Below are 25,357 nucleotides of genomic sequence, written 5' to 3'. Positions count from 1 at the left end.
TGTCGACTGAACCTGCGAGGGCCCCGGGAGGGAGGGGAGCCGGCTAGGGTGTGGAACGCTGCGCCGGACGCAGAACTGAGGTTTAGCCACGCTCGGTCGACCTTAAACCTCTTCCTGCCCGCCCCTCCTTCCCGGACCAAAACCAGCCCTTAAACGCGGGCTAGGCGCAGGCTAGAGGCGGGTGCGGGATCGCCGGGCGCCTGCGCAGGCAGCCGCCAGGTGGGCAGGTAGCTGGGCGGGGCGCGCCGTGGTTGGCTGCGGCGGGGGCCGAGCACTCGGAAGAGCCCGCGACTCAGCCAGAGCAACAGGCGGCTGGCCGGGGGCTGGAACCGGGGTGGATCGGGCCCGCCATGGACAAGCTGAAGAAGGTGCTGAGCGGGCAGGACACCGAGGACCGGGGCGGCCTGTCAGAGGTGAGTGCGCCGCGGCGCCCAGCCGCCTGGCCGCGCCCTCTCCGCCCCGAGGCTGCTGCGCCCCCGCCTCGGTGGAGGGTCGGCGGGGGCCCTGGGAGCGCGCCGGGGCTCGGGGGTCCGGGTGACACCGGAGCCCCGCCCCCAGCTCCGCCGGCGCCTGTTGCTGGCTGGTAGGAAAGGCAAGCAGGACTTCCAGGATTTCGTGGAAAGCAGCTCTGCCCCTGCTCCTTCCCCCTCCTCTCCAGAGCTCCGGACCCCCGCGCTCCCCCCACTCCCCACCTCAGGTACCAGAGCCCAGACACTCTGCACAGGACAGTCGGCACCTGTTTACTTTTTTGTCCTGCACCCTTCAGCCTTCCGCGTCCCATCCCCCCACAAAGGGAGGGCCGAGCTGGAGCAAAACCTAGAAACATCTGCGAAGGGGAGGGCGGATATTCCCGTTCGGCGGCCCCATCCCTGCAGGCCAGGGAAAGGGCTTTAGGGCCGAGCTAGGCTGGGGCCTCTAGGGTAGATCGCCTGCGCCGGGGGCCTGGGTGACCGCCCCTCCTCGCTGCCCACCGCGAGGCGGGGCTGGTGGCCGCGCCCAGGTGCTCCCGGCTGCGTTCCTGCCCAGTTTAGGCTGTGGGGTGTGACACTCGCACCCGACCTTGTGCGCACTCTTGCTGTAAACTACCCCCAGGAAAACCGTGAACTCCTGGACGGCTGGGACCACATCTTGTTTCTCTGTGCACACACTTCACGTAGACTCTGTAGGCGCCCAGGACCTCATGAGGCCGCCTGCACACTTGTTTGTTTTTTTAGAAAGGTTTGGTCGAGCTGAAACTTGGGCATTAATGCCCTATCTTCTAGAGCCACACAGGATGTTTATTTCCTATTTCTAGTGCTTAGAGTTTTGTTATTTTTTTTCTCCGTGAATGATAAAATAAGATTTCTCTTTATTTTTTGGCATATTCCGTGGGCCTCAGTTTCCTCATCTGTAAAATGAAGCTCTTGCACAAGATAATATGGCTTCTTTCAAGTTGGAGCCTAAGTTTTTCCTCTGATTGTCATCAGTGTCTCAAGTGGCTATCTCAGCATGCTGTTTTCACTCGCTTTTGTGCTTGTTGATTTTATTCTGACCTTTGTGTGACCCTGATACCTCCACGCCCACCATGAAATCTTGGAACCCTAAAAGTTGCTCTCTGAATCTTCACCTTGAAGAAGCAACACTACAGACATTGAGTGTTTTAGAAATTGGAGTTTAACTTTTTTTTGACATTTCCAAACAGCCTGTGGCTTCTTTTAAATCTGTTGCCTTTATGAATTGGTCAAAGCTCGCTAATAATTTCATGAGTTTCTCGTTTTTTGATATCTGGCTTCTTGTATGAACTCACAAGCCAAACCTCAGACTGGGCCTAAGAAAACTTATGTGGTTGACAGTCATGCTTATCTAAAGCTTTCTGTTGCACGGACTGTCAATAAGGTTTTAGAGCAGCTGGGGTTCAAGAGGGCGTTGCTTTCTCTTCCTGTGGACTCTTGTGGGGAGAGCGGGGATGATGCAGATATTTTGATTTAGAAAATCATCATGAAGTGGACAGACACTCAGGAGTGAATGATGTAGTGCAGATTGAAAACATAAAATGCTGAGTTAGTTTTTACCTAAAATAGTGAATGCCTGTGTTGGACACAATGAAGGGCTTTAAAGAGTTGTAAGCTCAGGCATGTAGAATCTATTTTAGAAAGACTAGGTGCTTCTGTCTTGTTCTAAAACACTGCTGTCAGTTTCCTCTCTCTGAGTGTGAGATTCCTGTTTACATCATTGTGTGGCACTTCCTGAGTCCGCAACTAACCAGGAAGCATTTTGTGTCCAGCTGAATTCACTCTCAGGGTTGTTTTTGGCTCAGTTTTTACTTATTAGGGCAGGGCCTCCTTGAAAATGTTGGTACTGACTTGATTGTCTCACATTTCCCATGGTTTTGAGGCTGGCGAGGCTGGCAAGGCTGGAGGATGCTGGTGAAATATCTGTTTTGTGGGGGATATTGGACTTGGTGGCCTTAAAGTCTCTTCACATTCAGTCTTAAAAACAGTCAGACGTCACCAGACGTGAGTGCTTTAAAAAACTGTTATCCTGTTAGCTAGTGGGAAGCAGCTGCATAGCACAGGGAGGTCAGCTGGGTGCTTTGCAACCACCTAGAGGGGTGGGATAGGGAGGGTGGGAGGGAGACACAAGAGGGAGGGGATATGGGGTTACACGTATGCATGTAGCTGATTCACTTTGTTATACAGCAGAAACTAACACAACACTGTAAAGCAATTATATTCCAATAAAGACGTTAAAAAATTGTTATTCTTTTAATGCAAAAAATAAAAATATGACTAGTTCTGTTTCTCCTACATATGAAACTGGGGAATTATAAAACTTGCCTGGTGATGTCTAATCACAGATGGCCTCTTGATGAGTTTTGTGATTGATACCTGGTCTTCATAAATCCACCTTCAATCTTCAATTCAGTTTCTATGGGCTTCTTTCTGAAACTACGGGCTTTATGTTTTCTCTACAGGATTGCAGGGACACGGAGGGTCTGAATTGTACCTGGTTTGAAAGCACAGGAATGAGGCAGTGTTCCTTTCTCACCTTCTTCCTGTTACCAACCCTGTTTCCCCGAACAGTTCTCAGCTTTTCTTCTTTTGGCAAGAGCCCCTCTTCTCTCCACATCCCAGAGTCAAAGGGACCCTTGTGCATAACTGCCCGTCAGACAGCCTGTGAGCTCTTTGCCTACAGATTCTATCCAGGTGCTATTCCAGCTACTCTAATTTCCCAAAAGTGCGCTAGCACAGTTTCCAGAAACCATGAATTTAAGGAGTTATTTTACATCAATGGAGTTGATTTTCACACATTGGCACAAAGAAGTGTTTAGCTTTCACTGGATCCGGCTGGAAGTGGAGCAACATCTTCCTCTGGCCTGTGACTAAGCATACTTAGTGAGAGAACTTGCAACCACGTAGATGAAAAGTTATCGCCCCCTCCCTCATTTTGGCAAATAGGGTGACATTTGGATGGGAGTCAGCTTGAGAGACATGTAGAACCAGCGTGTTACTTTCCTTTTTAAAGCAGAAACCAGAACTGCTTCCTATCACGAGTGATTTTAATTTTTACAAGAGCTGGCATCTCACTGTCCTGTTGAGACTGTTTTGTGCTCTAGATACCAAGGCCATGTCAAATTGATACTTAACCTTGTGGCTTATCCTGTAAAAAAATGGGTGAGGGCTTCCCTGGTGGCGCAGTGGTTGGGAGTCCGCCTGCCGATGCAGGGGATACGGGTTCGTGCCCCGGTCCGGGAGGATCCCACATGCCGCGGAGCGGCTGGGCCCGTGAGCCATGGCCGCTGAGCCTGCGCGTCCGGAGCCTGTGCTCCGCAGCGGGAGAGGCCACAACAGTGAGAGGCCCGCGTACCGCAAAAAACAATCAAACAAACGGGTGAATCTTTTAAAATGTCTCTGTTGATGCCAAGAAATGCTCAGGCAAGCATTGGATTGAATCCAGTCCAATCCCACTACCACAATTTTCTTCTTCCACGTAGCTCTGTTCAGTTTTCCACCTTGGCAAGGTAAGTTCTTCGGTGCTTGCATGAGTAGGAAGAGTGGTGGCTTTCGATTTTCTCCTGTCCTTGTGGGAGGTTGAACAGGTGAGTCAGAAGGGGTCTAACCCGAGTGTCTGGGGTGCCAGTGAAGACTGGTAACAGAGCATCACAGGGCTCATTTTGGGGGAGAGGTTCCTAACGTGGGACCAGGTGGCCCCTCTGTCAGCTCCTAACACCCTACTCCCCCGGAGTGTCACCATCCTGAGCGTGCCATTCTGTGTAGGGTCATATGTTGCCATATGTTTCTGCAAGCGCTGTGTGTGTGTGATGAGCCCCACTTTCAATATGTGTGAACATATGGGGCAGATCACCTGCCCTGAATACCTGTCTCATGAGTGGGGAGGAAGCCATGCTGTAGTGAAGCCTGCCACGCCTGAGGAAGCCTCTGGTCTTCCAGCTTCTAGTTTGACAGGAAGTTTAGAGACAGGGTTGAGAATAGGCCCCTGAGCTGGGAGCAGTCAAGGCTGAGGGAGTTGCCGGTTTAGTGACCCTGGGGACCTCTGCCACCACTGCCTTCCTCCATCAGCTGGGGGCACGTGTGGTCACCACATTGCCAGATGGGGACTGTGCTGGCCACTTGAGGTGAGCGCTGGGTGAATGAATATGCAGGGGGCCTGGCTGCCCTGCCTTGGCTGGGCAGGAGGAAAGGCCTTTGGTCTCCCTGGCAGCTGCCTGTGCAGCTTGGAGCAGCTGTGGCCACTGCATGAGGTTGACAGACTAGGAAGGTCTCTGGTGCAGACACTTGACTGTCATCTTTGACATGGGGAAGGAATCCTCAGGAGTTACTCACAGGCTCCCTTGCTTTAGTGGGGCTTTTCTGGAAATCTCGGCCTCCTCTGAACTTTGCTCTTGGGAAGGATTAAGCGTGGTGACAGAGGGATGAGTAGGGCAGTCATTACTTAACTAGGATCCGTCTCACATGTGGGTGACTTGACTGATGCCGGCACCTTGAAGAACAACTTCTGCACCAAGAGTGAATAGACTCGGCTGAGAGTCCTGATTAGGATGAGAGCCTGAGCCCTCCCGGGTCCCAGAAAGGCCAGCAGGAGCAGTGAGTCCTGAAGCTTGGCTGGTTGACTTAGGAGACGGTGCCCCTTGGATCCAACTGTGCGAGTGCCACCCCTGTCTTTTCCCCTTTCCCTGGGCCCTGCCTGGGGGAGCTCACAGCTTTCCAGTTGTGGTCCTTATCCTGCCTAGGCTGCCGTAAAGGCTGAGGCTGCTCTAGGGTCTGCTGTCTTGCAGACGTGGGGTGCCGTGTCCATGGGGACATGGGTTCGAGCCCTGCTCCAGGAAGATCCCACATGCTGCAGAGCAACTAAGCCCATGCGCCACAACTACTGAGCCTGTGCTCTAGAGCCCGCAGGCCACAACTACTGAGCCTGTATGCCACAACTACTGAAGCCCGTGTGCTGTAGGCCCTGTGTGCTGCAACTGCTGAGCCCACATGCTGCAACTACTGAAGTCCACGTGCCTAGAGCGTGAATGGCCATCATCAAAAAGTCTACAAACAGTAAACATTGGAGAGGGTATGGAGAAAAGGGAACCTTCCTACACTGTTGATGGGAGTGTAAATTGGTGCAGCCACTATGGAGAACAGTATGGAGGTTCCTTTAAGAGTAAAAATACAGTTATCATATGATCCAGCAATCCCACTCCTGGGCATGTATCCAGAAAAGATGAAAACTGTAGTTTGAAAAGGTACATGTACCCCAATGTTCATAGCAGCACTATTTACAATAGCCAAAATATGGAAGTAACCTAAGTGTCCATTGACAGAGGAATGGATAAAGAAAATGTGGTGTATGTGTGTGTGTATATATATATATATATATATATACACACACACACACACACACATATATTCCATTTTATATGGAATATATATATTAATATACATATTAATTATATATAATGGAATATTAGCCATAAAAGTGAATGAAATAATGCCATTTGCAGCAATATGGATGGATGTGGAGATTATCATATGAAGTAATCAAAGACAAATATATGATATCACTTATATGTGGAATCTAAAAAAGTGATACAAATGAACTTATTTACAAAACAGAAACAGACTCAGACATAGAAAACAAATTTATGGTTACCAAAGGGGAAAGGGGGAGAAGGAAGGGATAAAATTAGGAGTTTGGGACTAACAGATACACACTACTATATATAAAATAGATAAACAACAAGGACTTACTGTATAGGATAGGGAACTATAGTGAATATCTTATAACAACCTATAATGGAAAAGAATCTGAAAAAGAATACGTACATGTATAACTGAATCACTTTGCTGTACAACTGAAACTAACACAACATTGTAAATCAACTACAGTTTTTAAAAAACAATCATGCTATACTCAAAGACTGAGTAATTGTATCTACCTAAAATTTGAGGAAACAAGCTCATTTACAATGTAAGACTAATTAAATTAATTAAAGGGGAGTGGTGATTATAATAAAGTACATCTTATTCTAAGGACAGTAAACGATACACTTCTAAATAGCTGTGAAACCAGCAGAAAATTGGACGTAACAGTCTTTGACATATGCGTAGCCAAAAATTTCTTAAATATGGGTCCTTTTTAGATTTCAGCGTTTCCAGGTTTCTGTATTTTCTTTCACATGTATGGTTTCTGTCAGCTCTTTATGTTGGCCTGGATCCTTTAATTCTGCTTCTGTATTTGAATATCTACTTCATATATAACAACAAATAGTATACATAATTTAATAAATGACCAAGAGAAAATGGCCATATTTGTACTCACACACCTAATATCTTTCCACATCAGAGAGAGTGGAAATGTTATCAAAAGATATTTTACTGGGCTTCCCTGGTGGCGCGGTGGTTGGGAGTCCGCCTGCCGATGCAGGGGACGTGGGTTCGTGCCCTGGTCGAGGAAGATCCCACATGCCGCGGAGTGGCGGGGCCCGTGAGCCATGGCCGCTGAGCCTGCGCGTCCGGAGCCTGTGCTCCGCAGCGGGAGAGGCCACAGCAGTGAGAGGCCCGCGTACCGAAAAAAAAAAAAAAAAAAAGATATTTTACTATTATTAAAACAGTAATAAGTGACCATTCTTCTCATGGAATTTGAATCATCTAAATTGAAATATAACTGTCTCATGCTACATAATATCCCATACTAATATGTTTGTCCTTACTTAATGTCAAAGATATTTGAAGATGATTTTATTTATAATAAACAGAACATGGTGGAGCATTTATGCATAGGATAATATTCTGGAACAGTCTCTGAGGTCAACCTTGGCATAATTTGACTTGTGGTTTAACGGTATCTTATTCTAAGTACCGTGATTTCGTCATAAACATGGTCAAATCATTTTGTGGTAAAAACAAGAGAAAGTACATATAGCATACATGACACAGTACAGCACTAGATAGATTTTTTAATAATAAACACTCTTTAGGAAAAATGGAATGCATGTGTTTTTCAAATATAATTTTTCTAAGATCTAAATCTATTACAAAGGCACATATCTTTAAAGCAATAAAACTTTAAAAATTTTGTAATATAAAGAACAGTGCACTCAAAAGAAAGAACCCAGTGATCATTCCATTCACTATTTTTCCACAGTTTTCTTTAACTCCTCTTTCGAACTCAATAGCATCTGTTGGATAATTTTATAATTCCCTACGGAGTAAGAAACCAGAAGTTATCTTTAAATTTCCATGGACGATTTTGCAGTTAATTATGGAGTAGGAAAGTAGATAATACCTATACATTGTCAAGATAAAGTTAAGGGACTTCCGTTTGTGCCACAGATTTTACCAAGAACCAAAAATGCTAAATTTCTCTATATGATTTCCAGTGATGGAAACAAGGCAGAGACAGTAGGCACCCAAAGTGGTGAGTTAGCGCTTTCCGGATGCCTGTCGTCCTCATGGAAGAGACCCTGGAACTATTTGTTGGCCCGTTTGTGTCTGTACATCTGCATCATCCTCTGACGGAACACGTCAAACGTGTCTTCTTTGTGCTCCTGCCTGTCGGCACCCAACCCCTCCCCTTCCGAGGCAGTTCCCACGCTGACGGGCTCCCTGATGCCCTTCCCACAGGAGCCCAGGCCGTGGCCCTCCTTCCAGCCCATCTTCTGTAGCATCTGGACCCCCAGGTTCTTGTCGGTCAGTTTCTGCTGGGCGAAATCAAAGTCCTGGCGTTTCTTCTTCTTGGACACGGGACGACCCCGAGGCCTGTCATAGGCAATTCGAACCGGTTCGTGAACTTTGGGCTCCTGGATGAGACACAGCATAGCTGTGGGACACAGCTCGGGTCCCACCAGCCCATCTCTTCAATCCACTTCACTGTTTGTGAAGTGCATTGTGCTTGAGACAGAGTTTCCACCTCTGGAGATGTCCAACCAGAGGATCGGTAGCCTCTAATCAGCTGCTGGAGAAGAGATTCATGGCCGGATTCAGTGATCATGAGGGCTCCTGTAGCTATGCACAACTAGGATTCTGTGTTGCTGCCTTTCTCTGTACAAATTCTAAATTTAAGTATGTGTCCTTTGTTTTTGGTGATTAAATATGCATATACATGTATGTAATTAGTTTTTTAAATATTTCAGGTTGTGGAGGCAGCTTCATTAAGCTCGAGCACCAGAATAAAAGGCTTCATTGCCTGTTTTGCTGCAGGAATTCTCTGCTCACTGCTGGTAAGACCGCCCACCCCTCCGCCATCTTTTCCCCCTGCGTTCCTTCCCGCTATCTTTCCACTTTCATCTACCTCCTTTTCTCTTCTGCTCTTCACTGAAATGCATGGATAAGAGGAGGGGGAGGAAAGGGAAGTGGTGAGGGAGGTAAGGGGGGCGCGGAGGGGAAAAGGTTCCTCTGTGCACTGCTGGTTCGGTGGCTGTGGTGGGGTGTTCCGCACGTGCGGATACTCTGTGCCTTATCTTTCAGGGAACTCTTCTGCTCTGGGTGCCCAGGAAGGGACTATACCTCTTCGCAGTGTTTTATACCTTTGGCAACATCGCATCTCTTGGGAGGTAACAGTTTTTTAAAATCTAACCTTAGCCAATTATTAGATGGGAAAATGGATGTGCGTTGTGTTTGGAGGGAGGTGAAAGAGGATGCTTCCATAGTTTTAAGGATTTGGAGAGAAAAGAAGTAGTTAAAATACATCACTTTTGGGCTTCCCTGGTGGCGCAGTGGTTGAGAGTCCGCCTGCCAATGCAGGGGACACGGGTTCGTGCCCCGGTCCGGGAAGATCCCGCGTGCCGCGGAGTGGCTGGGCCCGTGAGCCATGGCCGCTGAGCCTGCATGTCCGGAGCCTGTGCTCCGCAACGGGAGAGGCCACAACAGTGAGAGGCCCATGTACCGCAAAAAAACAACAAAAAAACCCCCAAAACATTACTTTCATACCCTATCACTTCAACATATATATATATATATATTTTTTTTTTTCTTTTTTAACTTCAACATATTTTTATATCTTAGTTCATCCTTGAAGTACCACTGGAGAAGGCAGGAACTGTACTACCATTGTGATTTTATATGGCACGGAAGAGTTGAATGATTTCTTCAAATTTTACCACACTGCCCTCTCCATTGCTCTAGTCTTACTGCTGCTGCCCCTTGCTGATTGACTCACATGCTCACACCCTGTGCTGGGCTCTGAGGATTCAAGGACGAGCAGTGTTTGGTTCCTGCTGTGATGGAGCTCACTGGTTGGCCAGGCAGACAGACATATAAACTGATAATATAATAGGGTATGGGGAGAGCAATGCTCAGGGAAGTGCAAGTGAGCTGGTCTGACGTGACCTGGGGAGACCGGAGGGCTTCCCGTAGAAGGTGATATCTGAGCTGCTTTTAGCTCTGGTCTCTATCACTGCTCACTACAGGAGTTCCTTGGTGGGCTTCTCTGCCTCTTTTATGGACCCTTGCCAGGCCATTTTCCACAGAGCTGTGGAGCCATTCATTTATAGCCTTGCTTAGCCCCCTTAGTGGCTTCCCATTCCCTCTCAACGGGTGAAGTCCAAAACCCTCAGCATGCATACAGGACAGACTCTTCAAGTCGTTCTCCTCAGCCAGGCTGAACTTGGATTTCTCCAAACGTCCTTGTGCTTTGCTTGGGCTGTTTTCTGTGCCTGGGATGCTGCCCCGTCTGCGCCCCCCCTTTGATGGGTACTTGCTCATTTGTCAAGACCTGACTCAGAAGTCACCTCTCCCATGAGACTTCTCTTAATTCCCTTTTCCCCTCCAGAATCAATGACCTCCTCCTTTATATGGGCTCTGTCTATCCCATATATATTTATGTAACAACACAGATAGCATTTTATTACACTGACTTGTTACAAGTCTACCACTTGACAAGGGCTGCACTTCTGTCTTACTTGTCCCTAATTGTCCCCAAACCTAGGTCTTCTTCTGCCTGGAAATGTTAACCAAATGAATAAGTGCAATGCACTGGCCATGCTTAAACTTAATTTATTAATTCTGTTTTCTTTCAAGTTGTTTTTTTTTAATTTAATTTTTATTTTATTTTAGAGTATAGTTCGTTTACAGTGTTATGTTAGTTTTAGGTGTACAGCTAAGTGATTCAGTTATACATATACATATACCTATTCTTTTTCAGACACTTTTCCCATATAGGTTATTACAGAATGTTGAGTAGAGTTCCCTGTGCTATACAGTAGGTCCTTGTTGATTATCTATTTTACGTATAGTGGTATGTATATGTTAAGCCCGAACTCCTAATTTATCTCTCCCCACCACGTTTCCCCTTTGTTAACCATAAGTTTGTTTTCAAAGTCTGTGAGTCTGTTTCTGTTTTTTAAGTTCATTTGTATCATTTTTTTCTTCTGATTCCACATACGAGTGATATCATATGATATTTGTCTTTCTTTGTCTGACTTACTTCACTTAGTATGATAATCTCTAAATTTATTAATTCTTATGATAGTATAATGCTGGCCCTTGGAGATGTCTAATCTTGCCTCCAAAGCTCTCTCAAATACTAACTTTTGGGGGGTTTTGCTTTGGGCAGACAGCATAGGTTATAATGTATAGTCTAGACTGAGCATAAATATATGGGTGTGTTGGTTAGTCCAAAAGAACTATTTAGCAAATCCTAATGGGACCAACTTTTCGAAGCATTGCCCAGGGAGATAATAAAGGGAGCGAATTGTTATTACTGGGTGTGTCTAGGAGTTTGTGGCTCTGCCTGTAATCTTTTATATTTTTGTATATATGCTGCATGTAATTTTTAAGGCCACCCTTGGCTATCGCTTCTTGTTCAACGTAGGCTCAAGAGTGCACTCAGCGCAAACACTTGACCTGGGAGTGCAGCTTTGAGTTCAAATGGAAGCTTAATGACACTTCAAAGAGAGGTAGACTTATTTAACAAATTTTTGTTTTTAGAACACTCAGTAGCTAATGTCATCTGCTGGTTGGCTTGTATTAAATGCTGGCTGTAAACCAGCTACGCCTGGGGTGATGCCACACGGGGCGTTTCTGTCAGGAGTCGGGAAGCATGACCTATACCGGGCCCTGGCACTTGCCGTGTTAGGCGTGAGTGTCTGCTTCGTTTGTGTTTACTCTTTCTCGCTGGCCACCTATCAAGTTCCATCCCTACAGAAGGCATGCTGGGGCTGTCTTTTGGAGCTTGGGAATCCAATAGATGTGGGTTGGAATGCCAGCTCTTTTATGGGCTTAGCTGTGTGATCTTGGATAAGTAAATTAACCTTTCTGAGCTTTTATTTTCTCAGCTCTAAAATAAGTGTAATAATACCGAACTCACAGAATTGTTGAGGGGATGAAATGAGATCATGTACGCGATATCTAACGCTTAGCAAGTGTTCCATGCATCACAGATGATATTCCTATCAACATTAGAACTATCCTCTGGAAATTACAAAAGAAAATGAAATGCTCTACCTTTTAACATAAACTACCTAAGCCTGTAAGATGTGGTTTTTCTTTTTTAGATTACCGGAGTCACTTTGGTTTGTTTGTTTCCACGGGTAGGTTGTGAAGGAGGCAAGGCAGCACCTGGAAGGGAGGGGTCCTCTAACCTAGTGGTTATGGACGTGGCTCCGGAGTCAGACCTACGTGCATCTGCATCCTCACTCTACCGTATTCTAGTTGGGTGGCCTTAGATAAGTAACAGGTCCTTTCTGGACTTAAGCTTCTTTGTCTGCAAAATAAGTATGATGACTGTTCCTATAATCAACTTCATAAATTGTTAATGGACTAAATAAGAATAAGGCACAAAAGGCCCTGAGGCACAGTGCCTAGCTCAGTCGGAGCTTTTCAAGGGTCAGCTACTATTACTGCTATTATTGCCACAGGTGAGCTGGGGGAGGTGATGGGGAGGCACCTTGGTTTACCTCGTGTGGTTCTGTTCTGGTCTGAACGGCTTGTGTGTGTTTGCCTCTTAGCACTCTCTTCCTCATGGGACCAATGAAACAGCTGAAGCGAATGATAGAGCCTACGCGTTTGATTGCAACCATCATGGTGCTGGTAAGGTCTGCCTGTTACCTGGATGTCTAAAATAGGAGTGTTTGTTTCTGCTGTTTGCAATTTTTTTCCTCTTAAACCTAAAGACTTCTATCCTTTTCCCTTTCATCTTGACTTACTATCTGATGCCTGTAACCACTGTGGCAGAAGGGAGGATTCTTCATCTAATAATTTTTCCTCTCTTCCCCCGACTTGTGTTTCAGTTGGTGTTAAGGTACTGCCATTTCTATAAAGCCCCTCCAGAAGGTGTTGCTTCTTAAATTTGGCAAACTCATGTGGTAATAAGAGGGCTCTGACACCCTCCTGGTGGTGGGTGATGCCACATACAAGGAAAGCTTAGAGGGAATAACTGGGGAACACAGGGTTCATTCTCTCAAGTAGGTGTCCAGTCTCCTAGCATAGGCTGTTTTTCCCCTTGTCATTCTCTGACTTTGGGATCCTGTTTGTTTTTGTCAGTTTTCCTGAAGCAGGTGTGGTTTCCTCATGGCCCAGCACCCGCGTTCCCTGCTCTCACCACAGTGTCTTCAGTCTTGTCCTATCTTCCTGTCCCATTAACCCAGAATGCCTCTCCCTTCCTTGGGCCCTTTCCTTCCATGGGACCATCCCATCATTCCAGACCACGTCCTCTGGACTGCTGTTACAGTTATCAGTATTGCAATGTCCAGACCTTGAGCAGCATACTTTGTAGTTTCATTTGTGTACATCTCATTTGTTCAGGTGGGTAAGTTCTCTAAGGCCGTGGCCACACTTGCTCCTGTTTTGTGTCCTTTCAGAGCATTGGGCACCATGCTGGACACCAAGAAATTATTTCGGTCATATTTATTGAGTGGTTACTGATACAGCAGGATGGAGAGGACAGGCATGACTGACAGCTGGACCACTCATTGTTTTTGGCCATCCCTGGATGTAGATGGCCTGGATAAGTCTCTTGCAAAAAGAACTTACTAAGAAAGGACTCAGGGACAGTGTTAGGTGACGTGTAAACAAATAATTGACTCTCTGGCTGTGAGATTGACATCTAGTGTTAACCTTTGTCCTCACATGCCCTTTCTCCTCCAGACACTAGTGTTTGGCAGGAGTTAAAGAGGTGTGTGTTTAACCTACTTTAGTATATGTTGGAATGGAAGGATGGATGGATGGGTGGACCAGAAATGTGCTTGTGTTTGCTGGGCAGGGATTTTGGGAAAATTTGAAAGTAGAAGAGGATCCTTCTCTTTTTAATCTGCATGAATCCTTATTGGCCAGTTTCATTTCACTGGGATTTGAACTCCTCTGCCGAAGACAGGTGCTCGCGTAGCTTCAGTGCTTTGAAATGAAGGATGCATTTGGTTGCTGTGATAACCACAGAATCTGATTACTGCAGTTTGATGTGTTGTAAGTTTGTCGAGAATGATGTCTTTACAGTTTCTTCCCCTCCCTGTTATTGTCATTGTATTAATTAAATAAAGTTTCCTTTCTCTCTCTAGTTGTGCATTACGCTTACCCTGTGTTCTGCCTTTTGGGTAAGTGTGTATTTTAATTTTCCTTAACCTTTTTGGTGTGTGCCTCTTGTCACACACGTACCTGTAACCGTATCATTTTTCTTCCAGTGGCGCAACAGAGGGCTTGCTCTCATCTTCTGCATTTTGCAGTCTCTGGCCCTGACGTGGTAAGTAACCTTTTCGACAGTCCCTTCCCACATCGATCTCTGACTAACGCAGCTGAAGGAGATAAAATCCCGCATGGTGTGGGTAGGAGGATTGGGAAAACAGAAGCTTTTCGACTTCAGAATCCTTAATGATGCGAGTCAAATCACACCGCAGAGCACCAAGGCCTGTCGACTCAGCCCACCGCCAGTAGGTGGCGTTAGTGGCCTTGAGTGGTCGTGGGAGGCTCTTTGCCCACTGTGGCATTTTTGCTGGGCTCAGCGTTGATTTTGAGATGTTACAAACGTTATTCAACCACTCACGTCTGGTAAGGGCAAGGACAATGAAGTTGTGTAGGGGCTGGTAAAAAGACGCTTGTGAGTTAAACAGGCATTAAAGAAAAGGGAAACTGGTAAGGAAAATCGTGAGTGTTACATTTGTGGTGGGATGAATCATTTAACAGAAGGACAAAGAGTGAATTGTCAGCAGCAGATGAGTAGCAGTGACTGACGCAATGGAAAACCGTGTGGCTGTGCGCCGTAGCAAAACCAGGGAGTTGTGCCCTAGGGGCCAAGCATAGTGAGAGGACCACTGGAGACATTATCATTCAGAGCCATGGATGGGGCTGTAGCTTCATGGCCATTTCAAACCTGTCCAACGTCAAAGTACGGGGGTGGTGGCACGTATGGAATCAATAACTTCTGAGACGTTTCTATAATATGTTCACGGTTTATCAAGGGATGATATCTGCCAGAACAGTTTCATAAAAATGTGACTTGATCTACTTTGGGAAAAAATGTTGGCTCTAATGCGAAGAAAGGAAGACTGTGAACGTTTTAAAGCTTCCAAGGATCAAATGTTGTCTTATTTGATAGAAATGCATCTTGAGACTGCAAGCTTAACACCCATCCTTCCTTTTAGTAATTTTAGACTTTTGAATAAATGTACTTTCAAAATGCCCTTTGGAATTTATTCCAAGTAAGTCAGCTTTTGTACGTGGTGAGTGTCAGCTGCGGAGAAGAATGATGGCCTGATTTTAATGTGACACATACAGTGTGGTTGTGGGTACTGAAAGGGCCTGGTGTGATGGCTTATGTTTATATTTTGGTTTTCTTCTCGGGGCAGAAATTAATCCCTACATACACATGCCTTTCTTTGCATGTAGACTGATTCTGACACCATTTTTTAAAGGTTCCACGTTCATATGTGCACAGTCAGATGGCCCTATTCCAACCCTGATGTGTTCCAACTATATGTGCCTTCTTACAGTTGATTGGCTTCCAGCCCGCCTGACACCCAGGCCTGGTCTTTGGGGGCGTGGCCAGCTTCCTCCCCTCTGTGGTTCCATTCTGGGCGAGGGGGCTGAGCTAACTGGGACCACCAAGATATCTGTGGGCTTGGGTTCTTAAAGAATCATAGCTTGCGTATACTTTCATCCATAGGGCAGTTGGTAGTGCGTTTTTTTTTTCTTTTCCTGTTCTCTTTTCTCTTCTTTTAAAATTATTAGGCACAGAGCAGAAAATTTATGCCAATGGGGTAGAAGTTGTATTCTGTTGCGAACTTGTAACGTGTTAGAGGACAGCTGATCTGCGTTTTATTTGCTGTTCCTTTAGCATAGGGCTTCCAGGTCATCTGGCTATCTGGAATCTGCCTGTTGTAGGTAAGGCTGCTGGCTCATTTGGTTAAAGCAGTAACCCCGTGAGGCTGAGGTGACAGAGTTGTCTCCCTACGGGCCTTCTGCCCTCCTACTTTGGCTACAGAGGACACCCCCTTCCCTGTTATACACGTGGCACCTTGCGCGCGTGCGTGTATGTGTGCGTGTGCGCACACGCCCTCCATGCTGAGGAGGGAGGGGGTCTGGATACATCACCGCAGGTGCTCTTGCAGCTCAGAAACCCAGTCCACTGTGTCATCTTCCACTCCCTTCATTTGACTTGATCTTCTGTTTGTTTTTCATTGTAGGTATAGCCTTTCCTACATACCATTCGCAAGGTAAGAGTGTCTTTAGGATTATAATGTCTGTCATTTGGGGATGAGGATAGTTTGCATGGGGCCTTTTAGTTTAGGGTGCTTTCAGAGAGTTCATGCCATTTTATCTTTATGAAGATCCTTGGAGATGAATAGGCAGATATTATACACCTATTTTATAGATTAGTAAGGTAATGCCCCCCCCCACCCCATAATACAACCAATGATGGGCATTGACCCAGGTCTACCGATTCCTGGCGCTGGGAACATTCTGCTGTGATAGACAGTATGTATATGCTCATTATCACTCTTTTAACCTGTAGTTTTGAGGAGATTTTCCTAAAGGTGAATATCACCTTAGTATCACTGAGCGAGGGATGGAGGGGGTCTACGTTCATGCTTGTTTTCTTAGACTATCCCACTGATGGGAACATTTCAGAAAAGAATTCATAAAGGGAAAGTAGGCAGGGCCAGGACTCTGGAGGACCAGGGTTTCCTAATTAGCGGTGTGACCTTGAGCAGCTCACTTGACCGCCCCCCCACCCGGCCTGAAAGGACTCGTGATAACTGACTTGGGTTGGCCCCTTCTCACTCCGAGCTTCTGACCTCCAAACCTCCTTTAATTAGCACTTTCAGTGATCTTTGCCTCTGACTCTGTTCTCATGTCACCATTTAATTTCCATTCCTCTCTTTCATGACCTGTGAACTAAAAAGAGGCTTTTCCTTAACCGTGTTGAGGCAATGAGACATGTGCGAGAGCTGGGAAGGAGGTAGAGCAAGCTTAGGCCTTCCAAGGCTGTTGCTGACAGTGATCGGAAGACGGTGGCGAGTGACTGATTAGATGAGAAGTTAACCAGCCCACCACGTTAAAGGCAGCTGGGTGGCTTTGTGAGTAGGCTTTCCAGGTCCTTTAATATGTGTATTGTGAGCTGCCACAAGGGACCTTATTTGTCCCTAAAACCCTGTCTTGTGCAGAGCATCCGCTGGGACTTCAGTGCAGAGCGTATCTTAAGAAATACTGTCCTAGGGCTTCCCTGGTGGCACAGTGGTTCAGAGTCCGCCTGCCGATGCAGGGGACACGAGTTCGTGCCCCGGTCCGGGAAGATCCCACATGCCACGGAGCGGCTGGGCCCGTGAGCCATGGCCGCTGAGCCTGCGCGTCCGGAGCCTGTGCTCCGCAACGGGAGAGGCCACAACAGTGAGAGGCCCGCGTACCGAAAAAAAAAAAAAAAAAAAATTAATGCTGTCCTAGAATTATCTTGATAGCAAAATGCAGCGCCCGCTCATGCGAATACATTCTCTCATGTTCCCTCCCTCCCTCATGTGACTCCAGTGTCCTTGGCACAAATGCAGCTGAGAACACAAGGAGTAGAACTGGGGTGAGAAGCCCTAGAACATGGCCAGATACGGCGGTGGGATGCATGTGCCTGCTTGAATAGAATAGTAATTTGCTGAGCCCTCACTCTTTCCTTGCACGCTCTACACTGAATTCCAAGGAGCAAGTGCCTGGGATAGAGCTCATACATCGGGGTAGCAAGTGCTCAGTACCTATAGAGAGCTCCCTGTGCTAGGGAACTCCTGCAAGATGTCCCTTAACAAGTTTCTGCTGCCTGCTTAGAAAGGAGAAAGGCCCTAGTGCCTATTTGACTTAATGCTTCCGGTGCATCCTGTGATTATGGTTGATATTAAAGTACACAGTCCTGACTAATTTCTTGGTTTTAGATAGTTTCCACTTTCTTCCTATCTTTTCCTCTGATGGTCATGGTAGCGATTCTTTATTAAATACCTACTCTGTTCAATGCACTAATTCCCAGACTGGTCTACAGGGTAAGTGGGGATGTGCCCTTTTACAGATGAGGAATTTGATACTCAAATAAGGCAAGTCCCTTCCCCGGGATAATATTAGTAGTAGATGTTGAAGCTGAGGTTTGATGCCATGTAGATCTGACTCCATGGTCTGGGTGCTTTCTTCTCTGCAGCGTGCTACTCTGGGTACCCAGAAAATCTCAAGGAAGGTCTTTACCACTTCCAGGAGCCTTTGGAGTGATGATCTCCCATTTATCTTTGTGTTTTTTCTTCCTAGGAACGCTGTGAAGAAGTGTTTTGCTGTATGTCTTGCATAACACACGGCCGGTTTTGCAAAGCTTTGGAAGGCATGGTGGATGGAAGCTCGTGGACCGTGTTGTAAATATCTTCTAAATCTCTGTCTCACAGACATGTGCCTTTGATCTTGCAGCGACATGCTGCTTGCATTCTGAACACCTGAGGGTTGCTTTTGGAGGCAACGGTGTGTTCCCAAACGCAAATGTCTGTAGCACGATATGAGAGGTGGGTTCTGTATCTGATGGAGTGGAATCTTCCTCATGCACGTTTGCATGGTGTTCCACTGAGTTCTCGTAAATAAAAACCTTGTTAAGCAGCAGCAGATAAGCCTTGGGAGCCAGTGATTCCCAGCTGGCAACAGGCCGCCCTGTTGGAGTCACAGGGGTGCAGCAGGAAGGGATAGAGTTTGGGGGTCTACAGGGACTTCGTAGATTTGTTCCTCAGCGTGGCATCCGTCACCCCTGCCCCACACAGCGTGGACACGCTTCTACTCCGGTGTCTGGGAACAAGTGCTTCTGCCCTCCTGACAGCTGCACACGAGCCCGTGGCGAGTCTGGCCGTGGAGTGAAGTAGAAAAGGAGCACTTTTTGGTGATGTGTGTTGTTTTTAGACCTGAGCCGTGGCTCTTTTGCTGTTCTGATTCCACACCTGCCCATAGAATGTATTTTCTAACATTCAGTGCACACTTTTTTTCTCTTGGGTTTTTCTTTCTCCCCGCCACATATCTTTACTCTTGACCTCTTGGAACGAGATTGAGAGAGAACAACGCAGCAGCAGCAAACACTACTGCTTCCTTTTGGACAAGACCTGGTAGGAGGTGAAAAATGTTGCTGCTCTCTGCTGTATTTTTTCCCCCCATTATTTATAAATGTTTACTTTTAAAATGATTTTGTTTTCCATTCTCCCCTAAAACGGGGCCAGGGGAGAGTAGGTGGGAAGACAGAGCCCTGCCGTGGAGGCAGCAGGAAGTAGGCACGCCTGCCCAGTGACCTTTAAACAGTCCCAGCGTTTGCAGTGGAGCCTGTCCTGGAAACGGTGGGAGAAGACACCAGGCGCAGCGGGGTGGCCATATTGCAACTTGATGTCTGGCCACAGACAAAGTGCTTTCATGTCCCTGATCTTGTCTAGTCCTTGTAGGAGCCTTGTGATGAAGCAGAGATTGTTATCCCACTAGGCAGTCAAGGAAATCAAGGCTCAGAGAAGTTACGAGATCTGCCCAGAGCCACAGTCGATGGCAGAACTGAGCCCCAAGCCTGGGTGCCCCAGCTTCTGTCCCCTTCATGACACCGCGTTTTGCCAGGGTGGCTCTGGTGTTACCTCCTGTAACTGTTTTCCCTGTTTTCATCAGCCAAGCCTGTGCCTTTTCTGGTTGCAAGCTCTCTACGTCATTGTATCTTCTCCTGCTCAGTCTCCCTTTGGGAAGCTTCCTCTTGGCTCTGTAGGATCTCCATCAGGCCTTTTGTGCCCTTTAGCTCCTCCTTGAGGCCTGACCATCAGGATGCCCTATCTTGATCGTTGGAGTTCTTGGCATTACAGGACCTCCAAAGTCACCTCCAGAGGAGAAGTCTGTTTGGGTTTGCCTTTCTCTTCTTCTCCCAGGTTGGCCGGTCCGCTCAGGCTCTTGCTCTGGGAATCTCCAAACCAAAGGCAGTGGTCCACTGCTCGTCTCCTTGCTTGTGGCCGATTGCCGAATTCATTTTCCTGCTGCGGCCAAGACCTCAGACCGGTGAGGCTTTTCTTCTGAAACGGGGAGGTATGAACAGGCCTGACGGGGCCAGAGTGTGGCGCCAATGTTCCTGGGTCCTTTTCTAGGCTGTTGAGGGCATCCTGTCTTCTGCTGAGGCCGCTAACCTACCTTCAGCCAGGAGTGGAAAGTATATGCTACCATCTGGCTTGTGTGGGGTTCGTTCACAGGCCAGGTGTTTCCAGGAGGCAGCTCAGATCTCAGAAGGGCTCTGTGAAGGCGGTCAGAAGTCGTCTTCTCTTTAGAGCTGATGTGAGGCTAGCCTGGTCACTATGAGCTTCAAATAGCCTGGAGTAATACACCTAAAAGGCTGACCCCTCTGGGCCCTTTTCAGAGGCTGGACTTGACTTTGTGAGACATGAGGTTAAGATGTCACCTGGCCTGTGTAATGTAGTGGTGGTGAACGTGGGCTATGAAACAGGGCTGGGTGTGAGTTGTGGTTCAGTCACCTGCTAGGGTCATGTTGAACAAGCTCCTTAACCTCTCGTCCTCACATCGCTCATCTGTTTAAAAATAATGGGGATAATGATTCCTGCTGGATCATCACAGGATGTCAATGAGAAACGTGTCAAGTGCTTAGCATGGGGCCCAGCATAGGTAAATGATATCTCCGTCAAAGGTGGGTATTATTATTTAATCCTGGAAATAATGGATGACCATCGAAGGTGATAGGGTGACTATCTCTGGCCGTTAATTTATCTGAAAAAGCTTATTTGGTAGTATGTGTCCGGCACTGTAGGCATTGCCATGCACTATCTTGTTGAATATTCACAATCACTTTGCCAGGCTAGCAGGCTTGTCTCCATTATTAGAGAAGGAACAGCCTCAGAGCAGGTAAGGGGTCTGTACCAGATCTCACCAGCCGAGGGCGCTAGCTCTTGCGCGAAAGCTCGTGCTTTGCCTTATCTCTGGAGGCCTGTGGCCAGTTTGTTCAGACAGCTCCAGTCCGGACACCTCGGCAGCTTGTGGGTGATCCCGCCTTCCAGGATCTTCCAGATGGAAATTTTCCTTCTGCCGCCTTACCCTTTGGTTGCTTCCCTACTTGTTTTTGTCTGCCGGGCTGTAGGAGTAAGAAATCCATTTCAAATATGCTGAAAGCTGTTACCAAGCAACTGTGCTGGTTAAAAGCAACCTCGTGGGTGAGACGACGAGTGGAGAGTTAGGGTTTTAGGTCCTGTGGTTGGTTGTGGTCTCTGTTTCCCTGCTCCCCTGCCTTCTATCCTACCCCGTTCACTGCTGGGTGAAGGAGAGATCCTTGCGTTCTGGAACGAAGGGAACCCTTGAGGCAGCTCTTTTGTAGACAAGGAATGTGTTCATGCAAGGCTGTGCTTCCAACAGCTGGGTGGGAGCGCTGGCCTGAACGCTCTTTCCTGGCCATGTTTGCCTGTGACCGCTGTGTTGGGAGCAGCATTGCTCTCCAGACTTGGAGAACCGGCTTCCAGTGCTCTTGGCCCTCTCTGCCTTCGCCCCACCCCTGAGAGACTGGGCGGGTCTGTTTACTAACTCACTGCTTCCCATCTCCTCCTGTCTCGCTGTCTAAGAGGTCTCCCCTTTTGCCCGATGTGCTCAGGGGAACCTCTGGCTCTCCAGCCCCTCTGCGTGGCTGTGCCTGTGGCCACTGCTGCTGAGACCCGGCCGAGGTTCCTGCTCTCCCTCCCTCCCACAGACGGGCCGTCTTGTCCTTGGGAAGGACCGACCACTCTCCGCAGCTGAGCATTCTCACCGGCTTCACTGTCTCAGTGCTTGGAGCTCCTGTGCATATCACGCCTGTACGGTGACTGTGGGTTATCCACCTGGGTGCTACCTTCCACCCTAATCGGTACATGCTCAGGGAGCAGGAAATACACTCATGAAATGCCTCTAAATAAAATTACTTTTGGATACTTCTGTTAGAAAAGATAATTAAGAAGTGGGTCATACCTTAAAAAAACCAAAAGGGGTGTGGGGATACCGGTTTGGCTGCTTCTGCTTTTGATAGCTCCACGAGAGTGACATGTGTCGGAACACGTGTGATGAGACTTGGTGGAATGAATTAGGGAATGGAGCTGCAGCCCTGTGGCCGTGGAGTCCTTTTTCTATGGGGCCGCCTACACCTGTCTTGCCTTCTCGTCTCTTTCCTTAGATAACTTCTGACTAGAGTCTGCTGTAGGATTCCAGATACTTCAAAATCCACAACCCATCCTACAACTTCATTTTCAGCAAATCAACAACGACAGAAATCAGTGTTTAAGGTTTATAGAGCCATGTTGCTAGATTACAGGCATTGTTCTTTTGGTTTTAAAAATCCAAGACTTTTTAAGATAAGTTTGAAGATGTGCCGTAGCTTCCTTGCAGATAGCATTTTAAAGAAAGCGAACAGACCTTCACCTGAAGTTAAATACTGATTGATATCTGTGTAGCTCTCGGTAAGATTGACAAAAGAATTTACATTTAGAAGTCTAAATTTTTTAGCAATTTCTATTTAAAAAGTTGGGGGATTAAATCATGTGACTTTCAAGCACCTTCTAATTCATAATTTTATGCAATTCTGAGATCTGGAGGATTTTTTGTCAAGTGAAGAGGAGAGTGCCGTGCAGTGTTCTTGCCTCCAGTTTACTTGAGATAGGGCGTTTAGTCCCGCTTTTCGGTTATTTCTAGTTCTACCCTGAATGCATAGGTGACACTCCTAAGCCCCTGGTACACTTAAGCTTTGCTGTTGAGGGCTCAGATTTCTGTCCCTTGACCTCACAAAGGGCCTCACAAAGCACCGGCAGAGGTCTCACCACAGAGCTTGTGAGCAGAGCCCATGGTCCATCAGAGCCTTTGTTAATGTACATTGACTGAATACAATTATGTGCTTCTTAGCAGGAGCTGATAAACTGACGATGGGCTTGGAAATGTACAAAACATTTTCTCTAGACGGGATGAGCTGAAAGCAGGGAAGAGTGTGTTCACTAGACAGGAGGAGCATGGCTATTTGGAGTGAAAGGTCAGTCCACAGCATCATAATAAACAATTACTACTGATGTGGATATTCACAACAAAGTAACGACACTACACTTAATAAACAGCACCAAAAAATAGACATAGCATGGACAGAAGTTCCCTGATATAAATGGCTGCCTGGACTTAATATCCTTGTGGATCCTTGGGAGGTATCCTTTGAGACCAAACTGAGACTTGTCAGAGAATGTTGTCCTCTGCCTGTTGAACTACCATACTGCAAGAAGAAGTAATGAGCCTTAAGTACAGATGAACCTTGTGTAATGTCTTAAAGGGGAACCATAGTTTACATGCAATCTTGTGGTCTTTGTGCTATGAGAAGTGCTTATTTTGCCTTTTTCAATATTTTTGCTTGACTTTGCCATTTGGAACAAGGAAAACAAAAAAATTAAAACCTCTGATCTTTCACTGCTTTTGTACATTCTGATTGTGCAGTTAAGGGTAAGGATGCTCAAAAGCCCATGGGGAATTTATATGCGTTCAGAACGTTGTACCTGTTTTCGTATGATGAGCTTTTAAAACACTTTGTTAAAACATCAATTTTTGTAATTGTATACTCAGCTAATTTTGAATGCTGCTGGTGGCATACCTAAACTTTCATATCACAAAATATATTCTTGTGTGCTGCTTTTCCTACCTTGAGATGCTGTTTCATACAGTGAAGATTGTTTTCTTTTTACTAACTCATTTCAGAGAAAGAATTTTACTGTTCAGTAAGCTGGTTTTTTCCCCCAAGTATCTCAAAACAATTCTTTTTTTTTTTTTTTCTTTTTTCCTCCAATAAATGATAGCATTATGATCTTTAGTAAATCTAGTGTTGTCTCTTATTCATGTTTGTTTTTCCAGGAGTCACTGAGCCAAATGAAGATTGCAGGACTATGAGAAAAGACCATGTCTTTAATATGAATCCTTAATGGTAGTGTACATCGTAGGCGCTTAAAAGATGTTTTTTGAGATAAATTGATATGTTTAGCCTCTCTTTCAAATGACTTCAGGATAAACACAGGTCTAAGGACAGTTCTGAAGGTTTTTGAAAGGTAAGACATTTCAAGTGTTTATTTTGGAATATTCCCACACACCTAGCTGGATAAGCCACTTTATGGAAACTAGGTTGTCAAATTAATTACTAAAAGGTTTTTAATAATATCTCCTTATTCTTTTAATGTCTGTAGCACTTGCAGTTATGCCAGTTTTTCATTGCTGATACTGGTTATTTGTATCTTTCTTTATCTCTATCAGTTTAGCTTGAGGTTTAGCAATTGTATTGATAGTTTCAAAGATAACTCAGTTAAAAAAATTTGAACATTTAACTAAAGAAGATATGTGAATGGCGAGCAAACACATCTAATACGTACTATGTTATCATTATATGAAGTTTAATAAAAACAGGTAAAACTCAATTCTAGACTTCAAAGACACATTCGTAGGTGGTAAAACTATAATGAAAGCAAGGAAGTTATTTGCATAAAAGTTTGCATAGTGATTGGTTTGAGAGGGACGGAGAGGTTAATGATTGGGAAGGGACAGGATGTGGAAGGAAACCCTGGGTATTGGTTGTGTTTTATTTCTTGATCAAGTGGTACTTACAAGGTGTTCACTGGTAAATCATTGCACTGTGTGTTTTCTGTGTATGTGCACTTCTGTGATGTGTTATATTTTATAATAAAAGAACCAGCTTTGGTTTCATTGATTTTCACTATTGGTTGTCTGTTTTCTATTTAATTGATTTCTTTTTGTTTTTGTTTTGTCCAATAACTGTTTATTGTGCTTGCTTTTACAATAATTGATTTCTTTTTATTATTTCTTTTCTTATATTTACTTTAGATTTATCTTTTCCAGCTTTTTAAAATTTATTTACATTTTTCCTGTTTATTCTTATACATCCAGCATTCAAGTTATAAAAATTTAAAACAACATATTTAGTTAAAAAAATGGAGACTTTGGGGATAAAACCCAATGGACTAAGGCTCAGTCTCTTATTTTTTATTTTCCTTGTTGGTTATTTATTTTAAATATAGCAGTGTGTACATGTCAATCGCAAACTCCCTAATTTTCCCTCTCCCCCCACCCTTCCCCCCAGTAACCATAAGTTCATTCTCTAAGTTTGTGAGTCTGTTTCTGTTTTGTAAATAAGTTCATTTGTATCATTTTTTTTTAGATTCTGCATATAAGTGATATGATATTTCTCTTTTTCTGACTTACTTCACTCAGTATGACAATCTCTGGGTCCATCCATGTTGCTGCAAATGGCGTTATTTCATTCTTTTTAGTGGCTGAGTAATATTCCATTGTATATATGTACTACAACTTCTTTATCCATTCCTCTATAGATGGACATTTAGGTTGCTTCCATGTCTTGGCTACTGTAAACAGTTCTGCAATGAACATTGGGGTGCAGGTATCCTTTTGAACCATGTTTTTCT

General features: G+C 45.7%; 1 protein-coding gene across 1 annotated transcript; it reads left to right on the top strand.

The window, feature by feature from the left end:
• Positions 1-250: 250 nt before the first annotated feature.
• Positions 251-24,630, top strand: SFT2D2 (SFT2 domain containing 2). Its single transcript, XM_004269728.3, has 8 exons — positions 251-413; positions 8,621-8,707; positions 8,955-9,040; positions 12,434-12,515; positions 13,979-14,014; positions 14,102-14,160; positions 16,100-16,129; positions 18,189-24,630. The coding sequence occupies exons 1-8, from the start codon at positions 351-353 to the stop codon at positions 18,226-18,228; spliced, it is 483 nt and encodes a 160-aa protein (XP_004269776.1). The 5' UTR covers positions 251-350; the 3' UTR covers positions 18,229-24,630.
• Positions 24,631-25,357: the final 727 nt, after the last annotated feature.

The sequence above is a fragment of the Orcinus orca genome, chromosome 1, assembly GCF_937001465.1.
Source record: "Orcinus orca chromosome 1, mOrcOrc1.1, whole genome shotgun sequence".
NCBI lineage: Eukaryota > Metazoa > Chordata > Mammalia > Artiodactyla > Delphinidae > Orcinus > Orcinus orca.
Note: the sequence above shows the minus strand (reverse complement) of the source record. Positions and strands in the feature narration are given on the sequence as shown.